At 44.4% G+C, this 25000-nt stretch overlaps 1 protein-coding gene across 1 annotated transcript in view; it reads right to left on the bottom strand.

The window, feature by feature from the left end:
- Positions 1 to 25000, bottom strand: part of LOC139373820 (CUB and sushi domain-containing protein 3-like) — a 740037-nt gene that overhangs the window by 560348 nt on the left and 154689 nt on the right. The window contains exon 3 of the mRNA XM_071114860.1: positions 16603 to 16715. Within this exon, the coding sequence (XP_070970961.1) occupies positions 16603 to 16715 (113 nt within the window). The remainder of the gene's footprint in view (positions 1 to 16602; positions 16716 to 25000) is intronic.

Here is a 25000-nt window from a genome sequence, read left to right on the forward strand (position 1 = left end):
TTTTGTATTATTTCATCACCTTATCCTGAATCAAAGAAAATACCAAGAGACATTAGTCCTAAAGAAACAACGGCGCCCATTTTAAACCATCTAACCAACGAAGCTGATTTGCTGATTTGCATTCTTTGTTTTCAGGGTGTGGATGAATTGCACGTTGCTGGCTGTAAACAATGTGAAATTAGAGTGTTTGAAAATGACAGGCTCAGATGGCTCGACTACCCATACACTTTAATGAACAAGCTTTGGCAGTGATCTTTGAAATGGGAATGGTACTAATGGATAATTGAACTGATACTTGGAGAAATCATTGATTTGAATATAAAGAAGCCTCCTTTGACACTTTTTTAACAACTGTTTTAAGAAGGAACCAGCAGCAACCACTATTTGAGGAAGAGTGAGCGATCAGAGTATTGACCTTAAAAAATATTTATGCCTCTCTGAGACCCGTTAGATGCACTTCATCACCTGCTTATTTAATTAAAGACAAAGAGCAGCTCTGGAGTCCTGGGAAGTGGACATACACCAGGTCCATTTGAGTTCATATTTTGGTAACCACTTTAGCCTGCATGTATAATGCTCTATAACTGGTTCTAAGCATGTATGGTCAATCCAATACACAGTGCATTTGGAAAGTATTCAGACCGCTTGACGTTATGTTATTGCCGTATTCTAAAATTGACTAAATTGTTTTTTCCCCCTCATCAATCTACACACAATACCCCATAATGACTAAGCAAAAACAGGTTTTTAGAAATGTTTGCAAAAAAAACCCCAACTTATTTACATAAATATTCAGACCCTTTGCTATGATACTGGAAATTGAGCTCAGGAGCATCCTGTTTCCATTGATCATCCTTGAGATGTTTCTACAACTTAATTGGATGTATGATCAATCCACTATGCATACCGTAGATACTCATTCATAGAGCTTGAGAGGATCTGCAGAGAAGAATGGGAGAAACTCTCAAATACAGGTATGCCAAGCGTGTAGCGTCATACCCAAGAAGACTCGCGGCTGCTTCAACAAAGTACTGAGTAAAGGGTCCGAATACTTACATAAATGTGATATTTAAGTTTTTTATTTAGAATATATTTGCAAAAATGTTTTAAAAAAAACAGTTTTTGCTTTGTCATTATGGGATATTGTGCGTAGATTGATGAGGGAAATAACATTTTAATCCATTTAAGAATAAAGCTTTAATGTTACAAAAGTCAAGGGGTCTGAAAACTTTCCCAATGCACTGTAGAAAGACATTCATGTAGAATGGCTCACATGTAAACGTCTAACCGTGTCCTCATCTACACCAACACATTTATTCTATCTCTCCTCTACAGTGCATGCTCAGACATTACCTAGGAAATAGGTTTGAGGGTTATTGTTACTGGCATGACCGAGAGAGGAAACAGGCAATGAAGTCAATCACTTCATATACTAGAGCAGAACAACTCCAGCCATATTCATGCAATATCTGATCTAATGGAAGGATGCAGACTGACATTGTCACAGCAGAGTTGACCCTGTTGTCATGTATTCAGTGTGTCAGTGGTATAATCAATACATGCCAGTTATCTGCCTGTCACCACACCCACTATGCCCTCAAGGCTAAGCTACTTTATTATGCTCATAACTGACATGATGGTGTGTCCAGAAACAGCCTCGGGCGTGATGTTTTCAGCGGCCATTTTCTTAATTAACAATAGAAGATTCGAGTGAGTCTTTTTGACTCAATATGATTTCAATATTATAACTTCTCTGCCATTTTTTAAAGTCCTGTGCCCCTCTGCCCTTGACTTTTCCTAAACAAGTATATTTAACACACGTATGTTGTGAGAATTTCGATATCACAATCAGAATAAGTTTTCAGACCCTTTACTCAGTACTTTGTTGAAGCACCTTTGGCAGCCATTTGTGTTATAAGCAGCTTCAGGAGGACATGTTCTTTTTTTGTTCTTTTGTTTTCATCCTTGGTCATTTTTCTACCTTTTACCAGCAATATCAATTGGAACCTGGCTAATACTAGAAACCATTATTTATTGTACCGCTCATCAACAAGATCCCGTGTGACAAAACTGGACGTTATTTTTGTCAGTAGCCTACAATATTTTTTTTTTGGAACTCCAAGATATTATACTGCATGGCGTGCCTTTTAAAGGAATGTGTTGGAACTGAACCTGTAAAGCGTTTAAAGGAAGTGAACCTTTTAGAATGTTGAGACATTGTTTGAAGCCACTACAAAAGTTGTATTTAATTACAGGGTAAATTGGAGGAGACCCTTAGCTGTCAATCAAACCAAACCCAAGGATGATAGGCAGTTGGTTTGAGGGAGGGAGCAGGGAGAGATGGTTTCAGCATAACCTGGGTTTCAAATACTTTTTGCTGCAATCTGTCATTGCAGACAGGGCTCAATCAAATGTTCAAAGTTATTTGAAAATAAAGATATTGTCACGTCTGCTCCCGCTCTTCCCCACTGGCACTTGAGGGCGCCTTGGTGCCCAGCATTACGCACTCCTACCACCATCATTACACACACCTGCATTCCCCTGTCACGCACATCAGCGATTATTGGACTCACCTGGACTCAATCACCTCAGTCATGACCTCCCCTATATCTGTCTGTCCCCCGCTTCAGCATTGATTGTCATGTGTACTTGTATACCCGTGCACTGACACTGTTCCTGGCTTGTTCCATGTCTGTTCTGAATAAATGTTTGACTCCCCGTACCTGCTTCTCTACTCCAGCGTCGGTCCATATACTGTTTGAACTCAGGTCTGCATGGTATTCTATGATAAAGTTTGCCATCTTAGGTCACTGGGACGCCTAAGCCTGCATAGGGGGAAATGAATGCCAGTTTCCCTCTCCCACGGACGTGAATTAATAAGAGACAGCACTGTCATTAGTCAGGATGTTGAGGATTACACACAAACAGAACATTAGAACACTGATAGGAAAGGTCATTTTAACACTGGCATCCTGAAGACTTTGGCGGCGGCATGAAGGAACCTGATTAAAGCGGATGTGTTCATAAGTAGCGCCAAGCTAACTACGCTGCATTTTTTTTTTAAATGGTCTATTTTCCGCCACTTTTAGAAGACAGGCTTGCTGATGGGAGAGAAAGAGCAGAGAGAGTACTTTTTTGAAGCACCTTTGGCAGCGATTACAGCCTCGAGTCTTCTTGGGTAGGAAGCTACAAGCTTGGCACACCTGTATTTGGGGAGTTTCTCCCATTCTTATACCTTATATAGACAGGTGTGTGCCTTTCCGAATCATGTCCAACACATTTAATTTATCACAGGTGGACTCCAATCAAGTTGTAGAAACATCTCAAGGACGATCATTGGAAACAGGATGCACCTGAGCTCAATATCTCAAGTCTCATTGCAAAGGGTCTAAATACTTCTGAATTTGTGTTTTTGATTTTTGCTTTATAAAATGTGCAAACATGTATAAAAATCTGTTTTTGCTTTGTCATCATGGGGTGAAAACAATTATTTAATCCATTTTAGAATCCGACTGTAATGTATTAAAAAGTGTGAAAAGGGAAACGGTCTGGATACTATACGAATGCACTGTGACTATAAGTATTCACACCCCTGAGTCAATACATGTTAGAATCCCCTTTGGCAGCGATTACAGCTCTGAGTCTTTCTGGGTATGTCTCTAAGAGCTTTGCACACCTGGATTGAACAATATTAGTACATTATTGTTATTCAAGCTCTATCAAGTTGGTTGTTGATTATTTCTACATCTTCAAGTCTTGCCATAGATTTTCAAGACAATTTAAGTCAAAACTGTAACTAGGCTATTCAGGAACATTCAACGTTGTCTTGGTAAGCAACTCCAGTGTATATTTGGCCTTGTGTTTTAGGTTATTGTCCGGCTGAAAGGTGAATTTGTCTCCCAGAGTCTGTTGGAATTCAGACTGAACCAGGTTTTCCTCTAGGATTTTGCCTGTGCTTAACTCAAGTTTGTTTCTTTTTATCCCCAAAAATCCCCTAGTCCTTGCCGATGACCTGCATACCCAAACATGATGCAGCCAACACCTTGGCTTGAAAATATGAAGAGTGGTACTCAGTGACGTGTTGTGTTTGGATTTGCCCAAAACATAACACCAAAACATAACACTTATGTCACATTGTTTGCAGTTTTACTTTAGTGCCTAGAAGGAAGTATGCAGATACTGTACATGGTTCCTTCTTTTCACTCTATCAATTAGGTTAGTATTGAGGAGTAACTACAATGTTGTTGATCCAGCCTCAGTTTCCTCCTATCACAGCTATTGAACTGTTTTAAAGACAGCATTGGCCTCCTGGTGAATTCACGAGTGAGTCCACACAACTTAATATGTGACTTGTTTCAGCACATTTTTAGCCCTGAACTTATTTTGGCTAGCCATAACAAAGAGGTTGAATTCTTATTTATTCAAGACATTTCAGCTTTTCATTTTTAAATCATTTGTAAAAAAAAAAAAAAAGATGTCTAAAAACACAATTTCACTTTGCCATTATGGGGTATTGTGTGTAGGCCAGTGACATTACATCTCAATTTAATCCATTTTTACATTTAGGGTGTAGTACAATAAAATGTGGAAAAAGGCGTGTTATTCTGCCTTGCTATATGCAGTGATTTACTTAATTTCCTGTTTCCATTCTCATTCGTGTCCAAAGTTGATTTCCTGTGTGTTTAATGTCTGAGCACAAACTACACAAGAGAGATAGAATATGTAATGCTTTAAATGAGAAAACAAGCTTGACGGTTAGAAACTAAACACTTAATTCTGCAACTGGGATTCCTGGTAAATAACAAGATTGTCAACTGAGAATATGCAACTGTCTATAGTCCAACCAATGGGATACAATTGATTGGACTTTAAGCATTCTAACATCCAGCATGTAATGTGTAAAACCACAACAAGAGGTTAATTATAGGTGTTTTACACTGTGTTGTCATCAGACAGGGAAGTCACATTCATCCATAGAATGTAATGTAAACCCACCTCAGAGGTTGGATAGGTTTCCATTAGGGATTCAGTCTCCAGTGTAACATCCACATGTTAAGGTCATGTTCTTCTAGCTAGCAGATTATTGACGGAAATACTGTAATGATTGGAATCCATGATATCATGAGACTTACATGATGATGTTGATGATGATGATGATGATAATGGTGATGATGATGAATGTGAGGATGATGATGAAGGTGCTGACACTGCTGATGTGGCTGCTGCTGATGAAGATGGTGATGATGGTGACGATGAATGTGAGGATGATGATGAAGGTGCTGACTAACGCTGCTGCTGATGTTGATGATGATAATGATGGTGATGATGATGATGATGATGATGGTAATGATGATGATAATGGTGATGGTGATGAACGTGAGGATGATGATGAAGGTGTTGACACTGCTGCTGCTATTGCTGATGGTGATGATGTGATGAAGATGATGACAACTCTACTGATAAAGACAAGTATTATATTAATATTCATGATATCGAGGACAGAGCGTCCTAAATATGGCAACCGCCACGATCGCTACCTTGCTTTCTAATTTCCGCACATCATCAGCAATGTTCTCATCTCAGCATACTCTAAAAGTGCCTTCGTCTGCCCACTAAATCATTTAAATCAAAGGCATCCGCAGACACTTACTTTGATGCTGAACACTAGACTAAAGTCCCTCATATAGACAGGTTGGCTGACAACGTCACTAAGATGATGCGTGTGCATCGCTGGGTCAGATATCTTGCAACAGTTACTTGTTTCAGGTCGCTTTATGTTGTTCATGACAACGCTAATATGGCAAACATTTCACTAGCTAGCTAACAACTTTAACCATGTATTTAAAAAATGTTTTTACCTTTATTTCACTAGGCAAGTCAGTTAAGAACAGATTCTTATTTTCAATGACGGCCTAGGAACACTGCCCCCTGTTCAGGGGCAGAACGACACATTTGTACCTTGTCAGCTCGGGGACTTGAACTTGCAACCTTCCGGTAACTAGTCCAATGCTCTAACCACTAGGCTACCCTGCTGCCCCATTTGAGAAACAACAAGTGCAAATGTATTTGTTTTCAATAAACATTGGAGACTAAATATAGTTGACATGATATCAACAAGCTTCTAAGCCAACTCCATCTGTTTTGCCCCCTAGTTAGGCACACTTCGGTCTTACTAACCAACCCGTCTATACAATAATTCATGAATGATGACCTTCTATTCAGGAAAGTAACTAATGCATATGAATGCACTCGTCCGACCTGGTTCGTATAGAATAAAGTCTATTATTTGTAAAAATGATATGGTTCTCAAGGTCTGTGGGGTTACAAGAGTGAGATAAATGCTTTTCACAGCCGCAAATAAGACATTATAAACACAGTACGTACAATGAAGATTTAGATTAAAAATAAGGTATTATCAACACCATCCACTAATTACATAACTCTGTAATAATCACAACACTCCTTAAATCAAGACCTACACATGAGACCTAACATTATCCAACACAATCCTGATTCCCTACTCACTGGCAGCGCCAACCGTCTACATAACTGCATACAAAGCATGCAGAGGCAGGTTGTAGAGACAGGCTATACAGACAGGCTGTACAGGCAGGGTGTACAGACAGGCTGTACAGACAGGCAGGCTATACAGGCAGGCTATACAGGCAGGCTATACAGACAGGCTATACAGACAGGCTATACAGACAGGCTATACAGAAAGGCTATACAGACAGGCTATACAGTCAGGCTATACAGACAGGCTATACAGGAAGGTTATACAGACAGGCTGTAAAGACAGGCTATACAGGCAGGCTGTACAGGCAGACAATACAGGCAGGCTATACAGACAGGCTATACAGGCAGGATATACAGGCAGGCTATACAGGCAGGCTATACAGACAGGCTATACAGTCAGGCTATACAGACAGGCTATACATACAGGCAGGCTATACAGGCAGGCTATACAGACAGGCTGTAAAGACAGGCTATACAGGCAGGCTATACAGACAGGCTATACATACAGGCAGGCTATACAGGCAGGCTATACAGACAGGCTGTAAAGACAGGCTGTAAAGACAGGCTGTACAACGCCAAATCTACAGGCATCAAATGCTCCAGTCGATCCCAGCAGGTTGTCTTCCCCTGTGTGTGTGTGTGTGTGTGTGTGTGTGTGTGTGTGTGTGTGTGTGTGTGTGTGTGTGTGTGTGTGCGTGTGCGTGTACATGTGCATGCATTATTCTGTATATGCCTGTGTGTCTGCACACACAGTATGTGTATGTGAGGAAGAGAAAGCAGTGTTTCCTGAAGCAGCTGGAGGAGCTGAACTGTGTGCCAGCGCCCCCCTCCCCTAGATGGGTGTAACTACAGGAGAGCTATACACAGGCAGGAAGGCCTAGGGGAGGACAAGAGGAGGTGGTGGAGGTGGAGGTAGTGGTGGTGGAGATGGTGGTGGTGAAGGTAGTGGTTGTGGAGGTGGTGGTGGTGGTGGAGTTAGTGGAGGTGGTGGTGGTAGTGGTTGTGGAGATGGAGGTTGTGGAGGTGGTGAAGGTAGTGGTTGTGGAGATGGAGGTGGTGGAGGTGAAGGTAGTGGTTGTGGAGGTGGTGGAGTTAGTGGTGGTGGTGGTAGTGGTTGTGGAGGTGGAGGTAGTGGTGGTGGTGGAGGTGATGGTCAAGGTAGTGGTGGTGGAGGTGGTAGAAGTGGTGGAGGTTATGAGGTGGTGGTGGTGGAGGTGGTGAAGGTAGTGGTTGTGGAGGTGGTGTTGGTGGAGTTAGTGGTGGTGGAGGTAGTGGTTGTGGAGGTGATGGATGTGGAGGTAGTGGTGGTGGTGGAGGTGGTAGAAGTGGTGGAGGTTGTTGATGTGGAGGTGGTAGAAGTGGTGGAGGTTGTAGAAGTGGTGGAGGTTATTAAGGTGGAGGTGGTAGAAGTGGTGGAGGTGGTGGTGGAGGTGGTAGAGGTGGAGGTAGTGGTGGTGGTGGTGGTAGAAGTGGTGGAGGTTGTTGAGGTGGAGGTGGTAGAAGTGGTGGAGGTTGTTGAGTTGGAGGTGGTAGAAGTGGTGGAGGTGGTGGTGGAGGTGGAGGTGGTAGAGGTGGAGGTAGTGGTGGTGGAGGCAGTGGTGGTGGAGGTGGTGGTGGAGGTGTGGGTGGTGGTGGACGTAATGGTGGTTGAGGAGGTGGTGGTGGAGGTGGTGGAGGTGGTGGACGTAGTGGTGGTTGAGGAGGTGGTGGTGGAGGTGGTGGAGGTGGTGGACGTAGTGGTGGTTGAGGTGGAGATAGTGGTGGTGGTAAAGGTGTGGGAGGTGGTGGTGGTGAACGTAGTGGTGGTTGAGGTGGTGGTGGACGTAGGGGTGGTTGAGGTAGTGGAGGTGGTGGTGGACGTAGGGGTGGTTGAGGTGGAGGTAGTGGTGGTGGTAAAGGTGTGGGAGGTGGTGGAGGTGAACGTAGTGGTGGTTGAGGTGGTGGAGGTGGAGGTGGTGGTGGACGTAGGGGTGGTTGAGGTGGAGGTAGTGGTGGTGGTAAAGGTGTGGGAGGTGGTGGAGGTGATGGAGGTGGTGGTGAACGTAGTGGTGGTTGAGGTGGTGGAGGTGGTGGACGTAGTGGTTGTTGAGGTGGAGGTAGTGGTAGTGGTGGAGAGCATGGGGCAGGGAGTTTACTTAGTTTGTGTGTGTCTATCTGTCTGTCTGTGTGTGTACGTGTGTGTACGTGTGTGTACGTGTGTGTACGTGTGTGTACGTGTGTGTGTGTGTGTGTGTGTGTGTGTGTGTGTGTGTGTGCGGAGGGTGCCAGGGAAGTGAATGCGTGGGCAGCATGAGGATTATACAATACACTTCATCAATACAGTCCTGGCAGCATAGGTGCTAGTTCGTTATGAGGAGAGAGAGAGAGAGAGAGAGAGAGAATAAGACAATCTGAACCCATGCCAAGCAGGCTGTGTAGCTATGCAGTTTTCAATGTCTACTTAGACATTAAATACCTTCTTACTGTCTTTTCTTAGTGGGTGGTGGTTACAATGAAAAACAAAGAAAATGTTGTCAGTTTTTCCCCCTTAGAGTTTATCGGTGTGCATGATTGAATCCATGCTGCATGCCTCTAAATGGATCAGAAGCTATTACAGTATTTTAACAGGAAAAGACAGTCACACATAGGATGTCTAAAGGAATAAACAAACCATTAAATAGCATGATGGTTAACAAGCCATATTATCATAGACTGCCAGGGTCAGGGTCTAATTGGCCATGTCAAACCCCACATCAAGAAATCTGTACAGTATGTAAACACAGCCTGTGTGTGTGTGTGTGTGTGTGTGTGTGTGGGGGGGGGGGGGGGGGGGGGGGGGGCTTTGAGCAGATCTAATTGTCATTATTATACAGTAGCACTCTCACTCTATAATGAAACCCTGGTACAGCTGTGGAAATGATAACATCCTCCCCATCTCTCAGAAGCCGTGGTGGCTTACACAATTTAAAAGGCAGTGAATCCATTACATTTTGGAGAGATAATTGAACGAGTCCGACTGTCTTGCTTCTGTCCTGATATGCTTGATGCATATTTATATAACCCTGAAATTTCACTGGGTATCAAGGCCGTGCGTGGAGGCAGCAAATGGTGGACTGGCGGATGGACAGGCTGGCGGGTAGGTGGTGGATGAATAGGCCTGGGGGCCCAGAATGGTGGACTGGCAGATGGACAGGTTGGCGGGTTGGTGGTGGATGAATAGGCCTGGGGGCCCAGAATGGTGGACTGGTGGATGGACAGGCTGGCGGGAAGGTGGTGGATGAATAGGCCTGGGGGCCCAGAATGGTGGACTGGTGGATGGACAGGCTGGCGGGTAGGTGGTGGTTGAATAGGCCTGGGGGCCCAGAATGGTGGACTGGCGGATGCACAGGCTGGTGGGTAGGTGGTGGATGAATAGGCCTGGGGGCCCAGAATGGTGGACTGGCCGATGGACAGGCTGGCGGGTAGGTGGTGGATGAATAGGCCTGGGGGCCCAGAATGGTGGACTGGCCGATGGACAGGCTGGTGGGTAGGTGGTGGATGAATAGGCCTGGGGGCCCAGAATGGTGGACTGGCCGATGGACAGGCTGGCGGGTAGGTGGTGGATGAATAGGCCTGGGGGCCCAGAATGGTGGACTGGCGGATGGACAGGCTGGCGGGTAGGTGGTGGATGAATAGGCCTGGGGGCCCAGAATGGTGGACTGGCGGATGGACAGGCTGGTGGGTAGGTGGTGGTTGAATAGGCCTGGGGGCCCAGAATGGTGGACTGGCGGATGGACAGGCTGGTGGGTAGGTGGTGGATGAATAGGCCTGGGGGCCCAGAATGGTGGACTGGCGGATGCACAGGCTGGTGGGTAGGTGGTGGATGAATAGGCCTGGGGGCCCAGAATGGTGGACTGGCCGATGGACAGGCTGGTGGGTAGGTGGTGGATGAATAGGCCTGGGGGCCCAGAATGGTGGACTGGCGGATGCACAGGCTGGTGGGTAGGTGGTGGATGAATAGGCCTGGGGGCCCAGAATGGTGGACTGGTGGATGGACAGGCTGGTGGGTAGGTGGTGGATGAATAGGCCTGGGGGCCCAGAATGGTGGACAGGTGGTGGATGAATAGGCCTGGGGGCCCAGAATGGTGGACTGGCGGATGCACAGGCTGGTGGGTAGGTGGTGGTTGAATAGGCCTGGGGGCCCAGAATGGTGGACTGGCGGATGGACAGGCTGGTGGGTAGGTGGTGGATGAATAGGCCTGGGGGCCCAGAATGGTGGACTGGCGGATGGACAGGCTGGTGGGTAGGTGGTGGATGAATAGGCCTGGGGGCCCAGAATGGTGGACTGGCGGATGGACGATGGACAGGCTGGTGGGTAGGTGGTGGATGAATAGGCCTGGGGGCCCAGAATGGTGGACTGGCCGATGGACAGGCTGGTGGGTAGGTGGTGGATGAATAGGCCTGGGGGCCCAGAATGGTGGACTGGCCGATGGACAGGCTGGTGGGTAGGTGGTGGATGAATAGGCCTGGGGGCCCAGAATAAATACACAGAGCAAAAATCTAAATACAATATGCAACATTTTCAAAGGTTTTACTGAGTTACAGTTCATATAAGGAAATCATTCAATTTAGGCCCTAATCTATGGATTTCACATGACTGGGAAAAGAGTTATGCATCTGTTGGTCACCGCTTTAAAAAGGCGTGGATCAGAAAACCAGTCAGTATCTGATGTGACCACTTCTTGCCTCCTGCAGCACAACACATCTCCTTCTCATAGAGTTGATCAGGCTGTTGATTATGGCTTGTGGAATGTTGTCCCCCACCTCTTCAGTGCATGTGCGAAGTTACTGGATATTGGCGGGAACTGGAACACGCTGTTGTACACATCGATCGAAAACATCCCAAACACGCTCAATGGGTGACATGTTGAGTTTATTGAGTTTATTTTATTTTTACAGGGACAGTGCACATTAATCAACGTTTCAGTAAAAGTGCCGGTTTTAGCCAGCCGGCTAATTTTCAACCGCAGTCCTTGTCTGGTGAGTATGCAGGCCATGGAAGAACTGAGACATTCTCAGCTTCCAGGAATTGTGTAGATATCCTTGTGACGTGGGGCAGTGCATTGTAATGCTGAAACCAGATGTGATGGCGGCGGATGAATGGCACAACAATGGGCCTCAGGATCTTGTCACTGTATCTCTGTGCATTCAAATGGTCATTGATAAAATGGAATCGTGTTTGTTGTCCGTAGCTTATGCCTGCCCATACCATTACCCCATCGCCACCATGGGGCACTCGGTTCACAACGTTGACATCAGCAAACCGCTCGTCCAATACGACACCAACTGCCATCTGGCCAGTACAGTTGACACCGGGATTCATCCGGGAAGAGCAGTTCTCCAGTGTACCAGTGGCAATCGAAGGTGAGCATTTGATCACTGAAGTTGGATACGACACCAAACTGCTGTCAGGTCAAGACCCTGTTGAGGACGACGAGCAAGCGGAAGGGCTTCCCTGAGCAGGGTCCTGGCAGTTTGTGTAGAAATTATTTGGTTGTGCAAACCCACAATTTCATCAGCTGTCCAGGTGGCTGGTCGCAGACAATCCCGCAGGTGAAGAAGCCGGATGTGGCAATCCTGGGTTGGCGTGGTTACTCGTGATTGTGAGGCCGGTTGGGCGTACTGCCAAATTCTCTAAAACGATATTGAAGGTGGCTTAAGGTAGATTTATTAACATTAAATTATCGGGTAACAGCTCTGGTGGACGTTCCTGCAGTCAGCATTCCAATTGCACACTCCCTTAAAACTTGAAACATGTGTGGCATTGTGTTGTGTGACAAAACTGCACATTTCAGAGTGGCTTTTATTGTCCCCAGCACAAGGTGCATCTGTGTAATGATCATGCTTTTTAATCAGCTTCTTGAAATACCACACCTGTCAGGTGGATGGATTATCTTGGCAAAGGAGAAATGCAAACAAATGTATGCACACAATATTAAGAGGAATACGCTTGTGTGCGTTTCTGTTCAGTTTAAATGAGGAAGTCAAGGCTGAGCAAAGAGATGTATTCAATCCACTAACACTTAACATGTGCTTGGAAAATAGAAACATCTCTATTTTTTGTATTTGAGCAATGTCTTTTCGAGGTGTGGATAACGCCATCTTGAATTGCCACAGTAAGGACTGAAACATATGCGTCATTGGTAGGAGCAAAGACAGTACAGTACGGTAAGGTTTGGAAACTCTGTGGTAGGAGTGAGCAAATTGTAAGTGTTGGCATGGAAACTGAAAGTGCTACCACCAGGTGGTGTCTTGTCTCTATTGGACCTGAATGGGTTTTCGCAACGTTGACAGCTCTGTCATTGAGATCAGGACAACAATATTAAGGTAAGGAACTGTATACAATTCATTTTTATGTTGGTAATTATAATATGTACATTTTAGAGTATTTTTTTCCGATTGATATGACGAGTCTGTGGAATTATTTGTTGATGACAAAGTGAGAAGACAATCATCCAAAACAAGGGAAGGTAGCTAGGTAGTTGATTTAGCTCTTGTCTTGTCTCTTTGATGTAAATGCTTTCATTGATAACTGTACAAAATAAAATGCTCATATTGACAATTTGAAGAGCATTTGTCATTAGGTATAGGCTAGACCAGAGATGGGGAACTTTGATGGGGGTGCAGTGATCATGAAGGGCTGCAGTGGCTTGTGGGTCTGCGTAGCCACACACGCAGTCAGAGCCCTAGACTGTTGAAGTGACATCTGGTTTTCTCCCCTCTTGACAGAAAATGTTGCTATGTGGCGTAAAGAAAATATTGCAGTTTGAAAGGAAGTTTGCTGCAATTTTACAAATTTTTCCATAATAGGGTGGAGAGAAATGTTTGCAGTTTTTAATATGACATCTGAGTGAGAGTGACACAGGCTAATTGAGTGACTGTCAGTGACTGACATAACCACAGAAAATATTCTGAGGCAAAACCAAACGTATAAATTGCACCTGGTTTATTCTACTATTGAGACCCCGACTGAGTTCCTAAACAAAATCTGAATTTTTTTGCCAGTTCGTTTAGCTAGGTCTAGCCCAGGGATGGGCAACTGGAGGGTGGTAGAGGAGAAGGGGTGGTAGAGGTGAGGAGGGTGGTGGGTGGTAGAGGTGAGGAGGGTGGAGGGTGGTAGAGGTGAGGAGGGTGGTGGGTGGTAGAGGTGAGGAGGGTGGTGGGTGGTAGAGGTGAGGAGGGTGGAGAGTGGTAGAGGTGAGGAGGGTGGAGGGTGGTAGAGGTGAGGATGGTGGTAGAGGTGAGGAGGGTGGTGGGTGGTAGAGGTGAGGAGGGTGGAGGGTGGTAGAGGTGAGGAGGGTGGTGAGTAGGGTGGAGGGTGGTAGAGGTGAGGACGGTGGAGGGTGGTAGAGGTGAGGAGGGTGGAGGGTGGTAGAGGTGAGTAGGGTGGTTGATGAGAGGAGGGTGGTGAAGGAGAGGAGGGTGGTATATGAGGGTGGTAGAGGAAAAGAGGGTGGTTTATGAGAGGAGGGTGGTAGAGATGAGAAGGATGGTAGAGGGTGGTAAGGGAGAGGAGGGTTGTAGAGATGAGAAGGATGGTAGAGGGTGGTAAGGGAGGGGAGGGTGGTAGAGAGGAGAAGGATGGTAGAGGGTGGTAAGGGAGAGGAGGGTGGTAGAGATGAGAAGGATGGTAGAGGGTGGTAAGGGAGGGGAGGGTGGTAGAGATGAGAAGGATGGTAGAGGGTGGTAAGGGAGGGGAGGGTGGTAGAGATGAGAAGGATGGTAGAGGGTGGTAAGGGAGGGGAGGGTGGTAGAGATGAGAAGGATGGTAGAGGGTGGTAAGGGAGGGGAGGGTGGTAGAGATGAGAAGGATGGTAGAGGGTGGTAAGGGAGGGGAGGGTGGTAGAGATGAGAAGGATGGTAGAGGGTGGTAAGGGAGGGGAGGGTGGTAGAGATGAGAAGGATGGTAGAGGGTGGTAAGGGAGGGGAGGGTGGTAGAGATGAGAAGGATGGTAGAGGGTGGTAAGGGAGGGGAGGGTGGTAGAGATGAGAAGGATGGTAGAGGGTGGTAAGGGAGAGGAGGGTGGTAGGTGTGTCAGATGGGGGTAGATGAGAGGAGGGTGGTAGAAGAGATAAGGGTGGTAGATGAGAGGAGGGTGGTAGAGATGAGAAGGATGGTAGAGGGTGGTAAGGGAGGGGAGGGTGGTAGGTGTGTCAGAGTTTCTAAACCATTTTTGTCTTTCTGTAGATCCTTGCATGTCCAGTATGTCTAGCTAGTCCACTATGTCTGTCTAGTCCAGTAAGTCTGTCTAGTCCAGTATGTCTGTCTAGTCTAGCTAGTCCACTATGTCTGTCTAGTCCACTATGTCTGTCTAGTCCAGGATGTCTAGCTAGTCCACTATGTCTGTCTAGTCCAGTATGTCTGTCTAGTCCAGTATGTCTGTCTAGTCCACTATGTCTGTATAGTCCAGTATGTCTGTCTTGTCCACTATGTCTGTCTAGTACAGTAAGTCTGTCTAGTCCAGTATGTCTGTATAGTCCACTATGTCTGTCTAGTCCAGTATGTCCGTATTGTCCTCTATGTCTGTCTAGTCCAGTATGTCCGTATAGTCCACTATGTCTGTCTAGTCCAGTATGTCCGTATAGTCCACTATGTCTGTCTAGTCCAGTATGTCAGTCTAGTCCACTATGTCTGTATAGTCCAGTATGTCTGTCTAGTCCAGTATGTCTGTCTAGTCCAGTATGTCTGTCTAGTCCACTATGTCTGTCTAGTCCAGTATGTCTGTCTAGTCCAGTAAGTCTGTCTAGTCCACTATGTCTGTATAGTCCAGTATGTCTGCCTAGTCCAGTATGTCTGTCTAGTTGAGTATGTCTGTCTAGTCCACTATGTCTGTCTAGTACAGTAAGTCTGTGTAGTCCAGTATGTCTGTCTAGTCTACTATGTCTGTCTAGTCCAGTATGTATGTCTACTCCAGTATGTCAGTCTAGTCCACTATGTCTGTATAGTCCAGTATGTCTGTCTTGTCCACTATGTCTGTCTAGTACAGTAAGTCTGTCTAGTCCAGAATGTCTGTCTAGTCTACTATGTCTGTCTAGTCCATTATGTCTGTATAGCGCAGTATGTCTGTCTAGTCCACTATGACTGTCTAGTCCACTATGTCTGTATAGTCCAGTATGTCTGTATAGTCCAGTATGTCTGTATAGTCCAGTATGTCTGTATATTCCAGTATGTCTGTATAGTCCACTATGACTCTCTAGTCCATTATGTCTGTCTAGTCCAGTATATCTGTCTAATCCAGAATGTCTGTATAGTCCAGTTTGTCTGTCTAGTCCAGTGTGTCCGTATAGTCCACTATGTCTGTCTAGTCCAGTATGTCTGTATAGTCCACTATGTCTGTCTAGTCCAGTATGTCTGTATAGTCCTCTATGTCTGTCTAGTCCAGTATGTCCGTATAGTCCACTATGTCTGTCTAGTCCAGTATGTCCGTATAGTCCACTATGTCTGTCTAGTCCAGTATGTCAGTCTAGTCCACTATGTCTGTATAGTCCAGTTTGTCTGTCTAGTCCAGTTTGTCTGTCTAGTCCAGTTTGTCTGTCTAGTCCAGTATGTCCGTATAGTCCACTATGTCTGTCTAGTCCAGTATGTCAGTCTAGTCCACTATGTCTGTATAGTCCAGTTTGTCTGTCTAGTCCAGTTTGTCTGTCTAGTCCAGTATGTCTGTATAGTCCACTATGTCTGTATAGTCCAGAATGTCTGTCTAGTCCAGAATGTCTGTCTAGTCCAGAATGTCTGTCTAGTTTGTCTATCTAGTCCAGTATGTCTCTCTAGTCCAGTATGTCTGTCTAGTCCAGTAGTAGGACCATTACAGTGTGTGGTTTTGATAACTTTTGGTTTGATGTGGACTGATGAGGACCTTATAGAGAACAGCTGGTCTAACTGTGGGATCTCACACAGACAGTTTAACCCATATTTATAAAACACTCTGACAGATCAGAACAAAGTATCAGAACCACCAGCTGGATCAGAAGCCGTCCCATCCAACAGGAGTCTCTCTGCTGTTCATTTTCTGAGCGAATACAAGAGATAAATAGCAGAAACAATGAGAGGGAATAGGAGAAGAGACTTACCTTCATAGTATAATTTAAAGCCGTGAGCGCTCACAGCAAAGTCACTGGTAAGACGCAGGGAGAAGACGGACCCCGTGCTCGTGACTGGTGGAGGGATTGAGAATCCTGTTAACCTATAAGGAAAAGGAGACATCATGCAATACACCAATCAGAATTATCTGGAGACACTATTAACTAAATAGCACACAGACACCAGTGAGAACGACCAATAGGACACTATGAACCAATAACATACCCCAATTAGAATTATCTGAAGATGCACATAGACAAGTCTAACCAACCAGTCAGCCCAATGTTGTCATTCAGCTAAAATTGCACAGTGGCATTACAGTGTGATCTCTGGAGCCAGGAGTAGAGCACAGAGTAGTTGTGAATGTATCAACGTCATGTGGAGGGAGAACATATCGATTCTACGGCCCCATTTCAAAGTAAAGATCGTTATAACATTTCAAATGTACATAAGCTCAGGCTTATTTATGGGCTACACTAGCTCTGCTTGGTAGGCTATTAACATTTAGTTGGCTGGAGTTTCAATAAAGTCATTTCAAAAAGCCATACTGTGAAGACAGGTGGGGAAAATATACACATCAATAGAGACCATACAGATGTACTGTAGGATCTTAATTTGAGCCAGTTTGCAGAAATAATCCTGCAGCAACAGAAAATTAGAATTATTATGTGGATAAAAAATGTACGGACATTTTTGTAGGAGTTGATACATGTTGCGTAAGGGCAAATCAAGTCTAAAATTTCAAAGTGGAAATGACAAACTTCAGAAGCCTTTTTAGAAGCCAAATAGACTACAAGTTTAAAATGTCCTACATTGCAGGAAAGTTCTCCTGCAACAGGGTGATCAAATTCCGATCCTACATCTGTATGCAGGCTACACCATGGGTTAAAACTAAGATATGATACATTCTAGATCAGCAAAGGAAGTAGATAGGTGAGAGCAATAGCAAAGACTAGTGGTGATACGCTCTCTCAATAGAGAGAAAAACAACACTTTATATGCATTAGACATGAAATTGCATCGGAGGGTAAATCACTGAACCCGAAAAAAGTTGTCCACATTTAGCACTTTCTGAGATTGCGTGTCAATAGGATCATTGAAAGTCAGGCACAATGTACAGTATGTACCATAAACCTCCAAACCCAGATATGGGTTGGCTTTTGCCCCGCAGGCCTCCAGAAGCCCACTGTTACCATTAGCAATGCAAAGACTTCTGCTTCTCCTTAAAGCTCTATTCAAATCCACATGAGTATGTGTCAGAAGGTGCCGTGTGGCTCTGCTTGATAAAGATGGGTGTTAGCCATGCCATGTAGAGCACACACAGTCTTAGTATGTGCGTACGAGCCATGTAGAGCACACACAGTCTTAGTATGTGTGTACGAGCCATGTAGAGCACACACAGTCTTAGTATGTGTGTACGAGCCATGTAGAGCACACACAGTCTTAGTATGTGTGTACGAGCCATGTAGAGCACACAGTCTTAGTATGTGTGTACGAGCCATGTAGAGCACACACAGTCTTAGTATGTGTGTACGAGCCATGTAGAGCACACACAGTCTTAGTATGTGTGTACGAGCCATGTAGAGCACACACAGTCTTAGTATGTGTGTACGAGCCATGTAGAGCACACACAGTCTTAGTATGTGTGTACGAGCCATGTAGAGCACACACAGTCTTAGTATGTGTGTACGAGCCATGTAGAGCACACAGAGTCTTAGTATGTGTGTACGAGCCATGTAGAGCACACACAGTCTTAGTATGTGTGTACGAGCCATGTAGAGCACACACAGTCTTAGTATGTGTGTACGAGCCATGTAGAGCACACACAGTCTTAGTATGTGTGTACGAGCCATGTAGAGCACACACAGTCTTAGTATGTGTGTACGAGCCATGTAGAGCACACACAGTCTTAGTATGTGTGTACGAGCCATGTAGAGCACACACAGTCTTAGTATGTGCGTACGAGCCATGTAGAGCACACACAGTCTTAGTATGTGTGTACGAGCCATGTAGAGCACACACAGTCTTAGTATGTGTGTACGAGCCATGTAGAGCACACACAGTCTTAGTATGTGTGTACGAGCCATGTAGAGCACACACAGTCTTAGTATGTGTGTACGAGCCATGTAGAGCACACACAGTCATGCTCATACAGTGAACTCCAAAAGGAGAACTCCAGAACATTGGATTGGAAATGGTACAATGACTATGAGGTTAAAGTGCAGACTGTCAGATTTAACTTGAGGGTATTTTCATCCATATCTGGTGAACCATTTTAGAAATTACAGCTCAAGTTAAAGCTGACGGTCTGCACTTTAACCTCATCGTCATTGTATCATTTCCAATCCAAAGTGCTGGAGTACGGAGCCAAAACAAACGAACAATGTGTCACTGTCCCAATACTGTTGGATCTCACTGCATAAATGTATGTACTCACTAAACTGTAACTTAAGCTGCATTGGATAAAAGCCTCTGTTAAGTGGCGTATCAAAGTAGGTGTCTCCGCAAAGAAAATGTGCTTAGTTCAAAAAGCCATTTTGATAAGGTACTAGAACTGGCACGATGCAAGTAGCAGTGAGAACCCACTGCCAACCGGTCTTCATGTTAATCTCACAGCGAGAAACTCACAGATCAATATAAAAACGTTCTGAATAATTAAACACTGAATAATAACAGAGGAGTGTGTGTACTTCAAATTGCGTCATGCGTACAGAGATCCTATTGGCTATGCTAATAAAGTCGAATAGTGAGTGAAATATTTATAAAAGCTTTTGCATAACCGCCCCAGGAGATCACAGAGTATCCCTTTAATATGATTAACCTTTCAACTTGTCGTCGGCTTCAAAGAACTTGAGTGAGAAGAGAGTAAGTACCTTCTATTCTGCACATAGTGTCTTCAACAAACAATTCATCTCCCCCGCTCTCCCCTCTTTCTCCCTCCTATTTATATCTCTCTCTCTCCTCCCCCTCTTCCCTCTTTCTCCCTCCTATTTATCTCTCTCTCTCTCTCTCGCTCTCTCTCTACCACCATTGGCTCACAATAGGATAACTAGCCACAGATTTTTACAATGTAATGCATTTTAACATACATGTCACATGGGATGACGCTGGAGAGACGAAGCAGGTACGGGGAGTAACACATTTAATAAAGAACGGACATGGACCGAGACAGGAACAGGAACAGGAAACAGGTAACACAAAGGAAAGGCAATCAATGCAAAAGCGGGGACAGAGCAGGGAACTGACAAATATAGGGGAGGTAATAAACAGATGATAAGTTAGTCCAGGTGAGTCCAATAACGCTGATGCGCGTGACGAGGGAAGGCAGGTGTGCGTAATAAATGATAGGAGTGAGTGATGAAGGGCAGCCTGGCGCCCTCTAGCTCCAGAGGGGGAGTGACAATACAAACAGTGTCATTTGCCAATTTCTTTGATCATTTGATGGCCACAGGTTCATTACAAATATGTTTTTCACTTGTATTATCTGACAGTATAATCTCAGTAAGACTACCAAGCATAGAGCCAGTAACATACTGTAGAATCTCAATAAGACTACCAAGCATAGAGCCAGTAACATACTGTAGAATCTCAATAAGACTACCAAGCATAGACACAGTAATATACTGTAGAATCTCAATAAGACTACCAAGCATAGACACAGTAATATACTGTAGAATCTCAATAAGACTACCAAGCATAGAGCCAGTAACATACTGTAGAATCTCAGTAAGACTACCAAGCATAGAGCCAGTAACATACTGTAGAATCTCAATAAGACTACCAAGCATAGACACAGTAATATACTGTAGAATCTCAATAAGACTACCAAGCATAGACACAGTAATATACTGTAGAATCTCAATAAGACTACCAAGCATAGAGCCAGTAACATACTGTAGAATCTCAGTAAGACTACCAAGCATAGAGCCAGTAACATACTGTAGAATCTCAATAAGACTACCAAGCATAGACACAGTAATATACTGTAGAATCTCAATAAGACTACCAAGCATAGACACAGTAATATACTGTAGAATCTCAATAAGACTACCAAGCATAGAGCCAGTAACATACTGTAGAATCTCAGTAAGACTACCAAGCATAGAGCCAGTAACATACTGTAGAATCTCAATAAGACTACCAAGCATAGACACAGTAATATACTGTAGAATCTCAATAAGACTACCAAGCATAGACACAGTAATATACTGTAGAATCTCAATAAGACTACCAAGCATAGAGCCAGTAACATACTGTAGAATCTCAGTAAGACTACCAAGCATAGAGCCAGTAACATACTGTAGAATCTCAATAAGACTACCAAGCATAGACACAGTAATATACTGTAGAATCTCAATAAGATTACCAAGCATAGACACAGTAATATACTGTAGCATCTCAATAAGACTACCAAGCATAGACACAGTAATATACAGTAGAATCTCAGTAAGACTACCAAGCATAGACACAGTAATATACAGTAGAATCTCAGTAAGACTACCAAGCATAGACACAGTAATATACAGTAGAATCTCAGTAAGACTACCAAGCATAGAGCCAGTAATATACTGTAGAATATCAATAAGACTACCAAGCATAGACACAGTAATATACTGTAGAATATCAATAAGACTACCAAGCACAGAGCCAGTAATATACTGTAGAATATCAATAAGACTACCAAGCATAGAGACAGCAACATATTGTGCTTAAGTGTGACAGATTATCCTCTATATTTGAACAAAAATACCAATCCAAGTGAGTTGTGAGGGTGGAGTAATAACCAAACACCTTGATTATGTCTGCTTTAAGTGCTATATCTTCAAAAAGCGTTTGAGGGACAACAATTCCTCACAACGGATTAATTACTGTCATTATCTTTGTAAAGCAGGGGAAAAGAGAGGGATTTGTGAGACTGGGTGGTACACATTCACTCAGCTACTGTCTTAATGAGGTTTCTGCTGCTCTCACACAAGCTTCTTAACCCTAGGGAGCTTCCCAACCCTAGGAGGCTTCCCACCACTGTGTCTCACACACACACACACACACACACACACACACACACACACACACACACACACACACACACACACACACACAGACACATGCCTGCACAAAGTAAAATAAAATCGTGCTGACAGAGAGGGCTGCTGTGCTTCTAGCTCTCAGGAAACTGCAGTATTTTGTTTTCTTATGTGTTATTTCTTACATTATTAGCCCAGAAATTGTTTTGTGTTATTACATACAGCAGGGAATAACTATTGTATAGCAGAGAGGCAGTAACTCACCAGCACTACCAGCGTTACGACAAGTAATACAACTTTCCTGAATCGGATCCTTTGTTCGTGCACCCCAGGGCAATTGAACTGATTCCAGAGGCCGGAGGAGAGGTACTCGGCGTGGTCTTCTAATCTGACTTAGAAGGCATGCATACCACCCACCGCTTCCAAGTATATTACTCGCTATGTTCAGTTACTGGATAATAAAGTTGACGAGCTCAGGGCGAGAATTTCTTTCCAGAGAGACATCAGGGATTGTAACATACTCTGTTTCACATGGCTCTCTCGGGATATACTGTCTGAGTCCGTCCAGCCAGTTGGGTTCTCAGTTCATTGCGCAGACAGGAATAAATATATCTCTGGAAGAAGAAGGGCGGGGTTGTATTTTTCATGATTAATGACTCATGGTGTGATTCTGATAACATACAGGAACTTAAGTCCTCTTCAACCTCAGGAGGTCGAAGAAATGTGGCTTGGCACCTAAAACCCTCACAAGCATCCTGTTGGGCTGTATCACCACCTGGCAAACTATCTGCCCTCCAAGACACCTGCAGCACCCGATGTCACAGGAAGGCCAAGCCACTGCCTGTTCACCCAGCTATCATCTAGAAGGTGAGGTCAGTACAGGTGCATCAAAGCTGGGACAGAGAGACTGAAAAACAGCTTCTATCTCAAGGTCATCAGACTGTTACATACTGTTAAAAAGCTATCACTAGCAAATTAGAGGCTGCTGTCCTACAGTGGCTCCTCCTTTAAAAGTTGTGTCATACTGCATTCTGTGGCACGTCATTTAATTGTCAGACAGTTTTTCTGTTAATTCGAGTTAGTGCTAGTTTGACCACTAGAGGGCATCTTTGAGAAGCATTCGATATTCTTCCATATTGCAGGCACGCGGGAGACTGTGGTTCAATTCCCTGACCGGGAGGAAGGATTAGGCTGTCCTTGTAAATACGAATTTGTTCTTATCTCATTCCATATGTGTTACTTCATAGATGTGATGTCTTCACTATAATTCTACAATGTAGAAAATAGGAAAAATATAGACAAATCCTGGAAGGAGTAGGTGTGTCCAAACTTTGACTGGTACTTGCTTAATTCATTTGATTTATATTATGGTGTGTCTATTCCATAAAAAACGAAAAACCCTCTGGGTTTCTGTTAGGATGGAACGTAAAATATGGCGCTGTACAACGTGACGGTCGGCAGTACAGTACTGGGCTATTTAGCTAAAGAATCCCTGTGTCTTGCAGATGGGAGTATGAGGTTCAATCTCCCGATGGGGAGGAAGGAGTGGGCTGCCCTTGTAAATATGAATTTGATTTCAACTGATTTCATAGTTGTGATGTCTTCACAATTATTTTACAATGTATAAATTAGTAAAAATAAAGAAAAATCTTGGAATGAGTAGGTGTGTCATTAAAACCTTGGGACCCAAGAGCATAATGAGTGCTCTAACTCCCCCTTGTGGTGGTCTGGAGCAATGACGCTGTGACCCTGGGTACCTCTAAGTCCCACGGTGTAAGCTCACAACTTTTAAAAGGAGGAACCACTGTACATACATAGACTTGGAATCACTGGCCACTTTAATAATGGAACACAAGTCACTTTTAAGTTGTTTACGTGTTTTGCATCACTCATCTCATAAATACTGTATTCTATAATATTCAGCTGTATCTTAGTCTATGCAGCTCTGACATTGCTCGCCCAAATATTTATATATTCTTAATTCCATTCCTTTACTTTAGATTTATATGTATTGTTGTGAAATTGTTAGATAATACTGCACTGTTAGTGCTAGAAACACAAGCATTCGCTGTGTGTGTGTGTGTGTGTGTGTATGTGACAAATAACATTTGATTTTGAAGCAGGCACACATCCATACTTGCACACAAATGCACGTAGACACACACACACGCACACACACACACACACACACACACACACACACACACACACACACACCCACGCACAACGGTACGCACGCACCGGCTAAAACTCAGACACGCACACATACTGTACATCATATGATATGGTTAGCCAATATGTTAAACTGCTATCCATGCGATGTGGGACCTGCCATGCGTCTGAAATGTAGTCAGCCTGGAACACAGACTTTCACTAGGCTTTGATGTTTACAGCCTACAGCATTCAAGAGCCATTACAAATCAAGTCAAATACAACGACCTGCAACCTACTCAAAATACTATTACATTTCCTTGGCCAGGCTTACAGTACACAGATCAACGACCATTATGACAAGTACATAAAAGGACAATAACTAGCACTGTATAGCTGGCTGTATAACGTGGAAAAGAGCAGAGTACTCAACAGGACTAATCACTGTTGTTCTGGGATATACAGTACAGTTGCATGTTTATTGGTACACTGTGTTGTCAGGGATCCAGGGACGGTTTGTGGTTTACATCTGCTTGGGTGGAGACACACATGACAACGCCTGCTCGCATGCACACACACACACACACGCAGGCACGCACGTGCGCACGCACACACGCACGCGCGCACGCACGCGCGCACGCACGCGCACACACGCGCACACGTGAACGCACACATGCACACGCATGCACGCACACACACACACACACACACACACACACACACACACACACACACACACACGTGCACACACACACACACACACACACACACGTGCACAGATTCCTCCACTGAGAGTTTGCCTGCGTATCCCCTTGGTCATGGATGCTTTTTTTAACTGCTATGCGAGTTAGAACGAGTACATCTCCCCTCCGTGCCTTCAGCGCCCATCAGACAGAACCATACTGCTCATATCGCTCTCTTCCTAGTGGAGCTATCAAAGATTCAAGTTGGATAGACAGGGAGCCTTGGCAGGGTACATGAGACCTTAATCACAATTACCCATAAGCGCAAGATGCACTCTCATATTTAAAAGCCACCTTGCTGACACGTCATAATAACACCTGTATAGAGGGGGGTTTCCAACAGTAGGCTTCAGAATATTCACATTAATAAGAAGAAAATCACATTTTAACATGCTGAGAACACGCTGAGAAGGGATCCTGTGACCATGAAACGATAAAACACACCATTACAATAACACTCATAGTTCTAA

The sequence above is a fragment of the Oncorhynchus clarkii genome, chromosome 18, assembly GCF_045791955.1.
Source record: "Oncorhynchus clarkii lewisi isolate Uvic-CL-2024 chromosome 18, UVic_Ocla_1.0, whole genome shotgun sequence".
NCBI classification, from domain to species: Eukaryota; Metazoa; Chordata; class Actinopteri; order Salmoniformes; family Salmonidae; genus Oncorhynchus; species Oncorhynchus clarkii.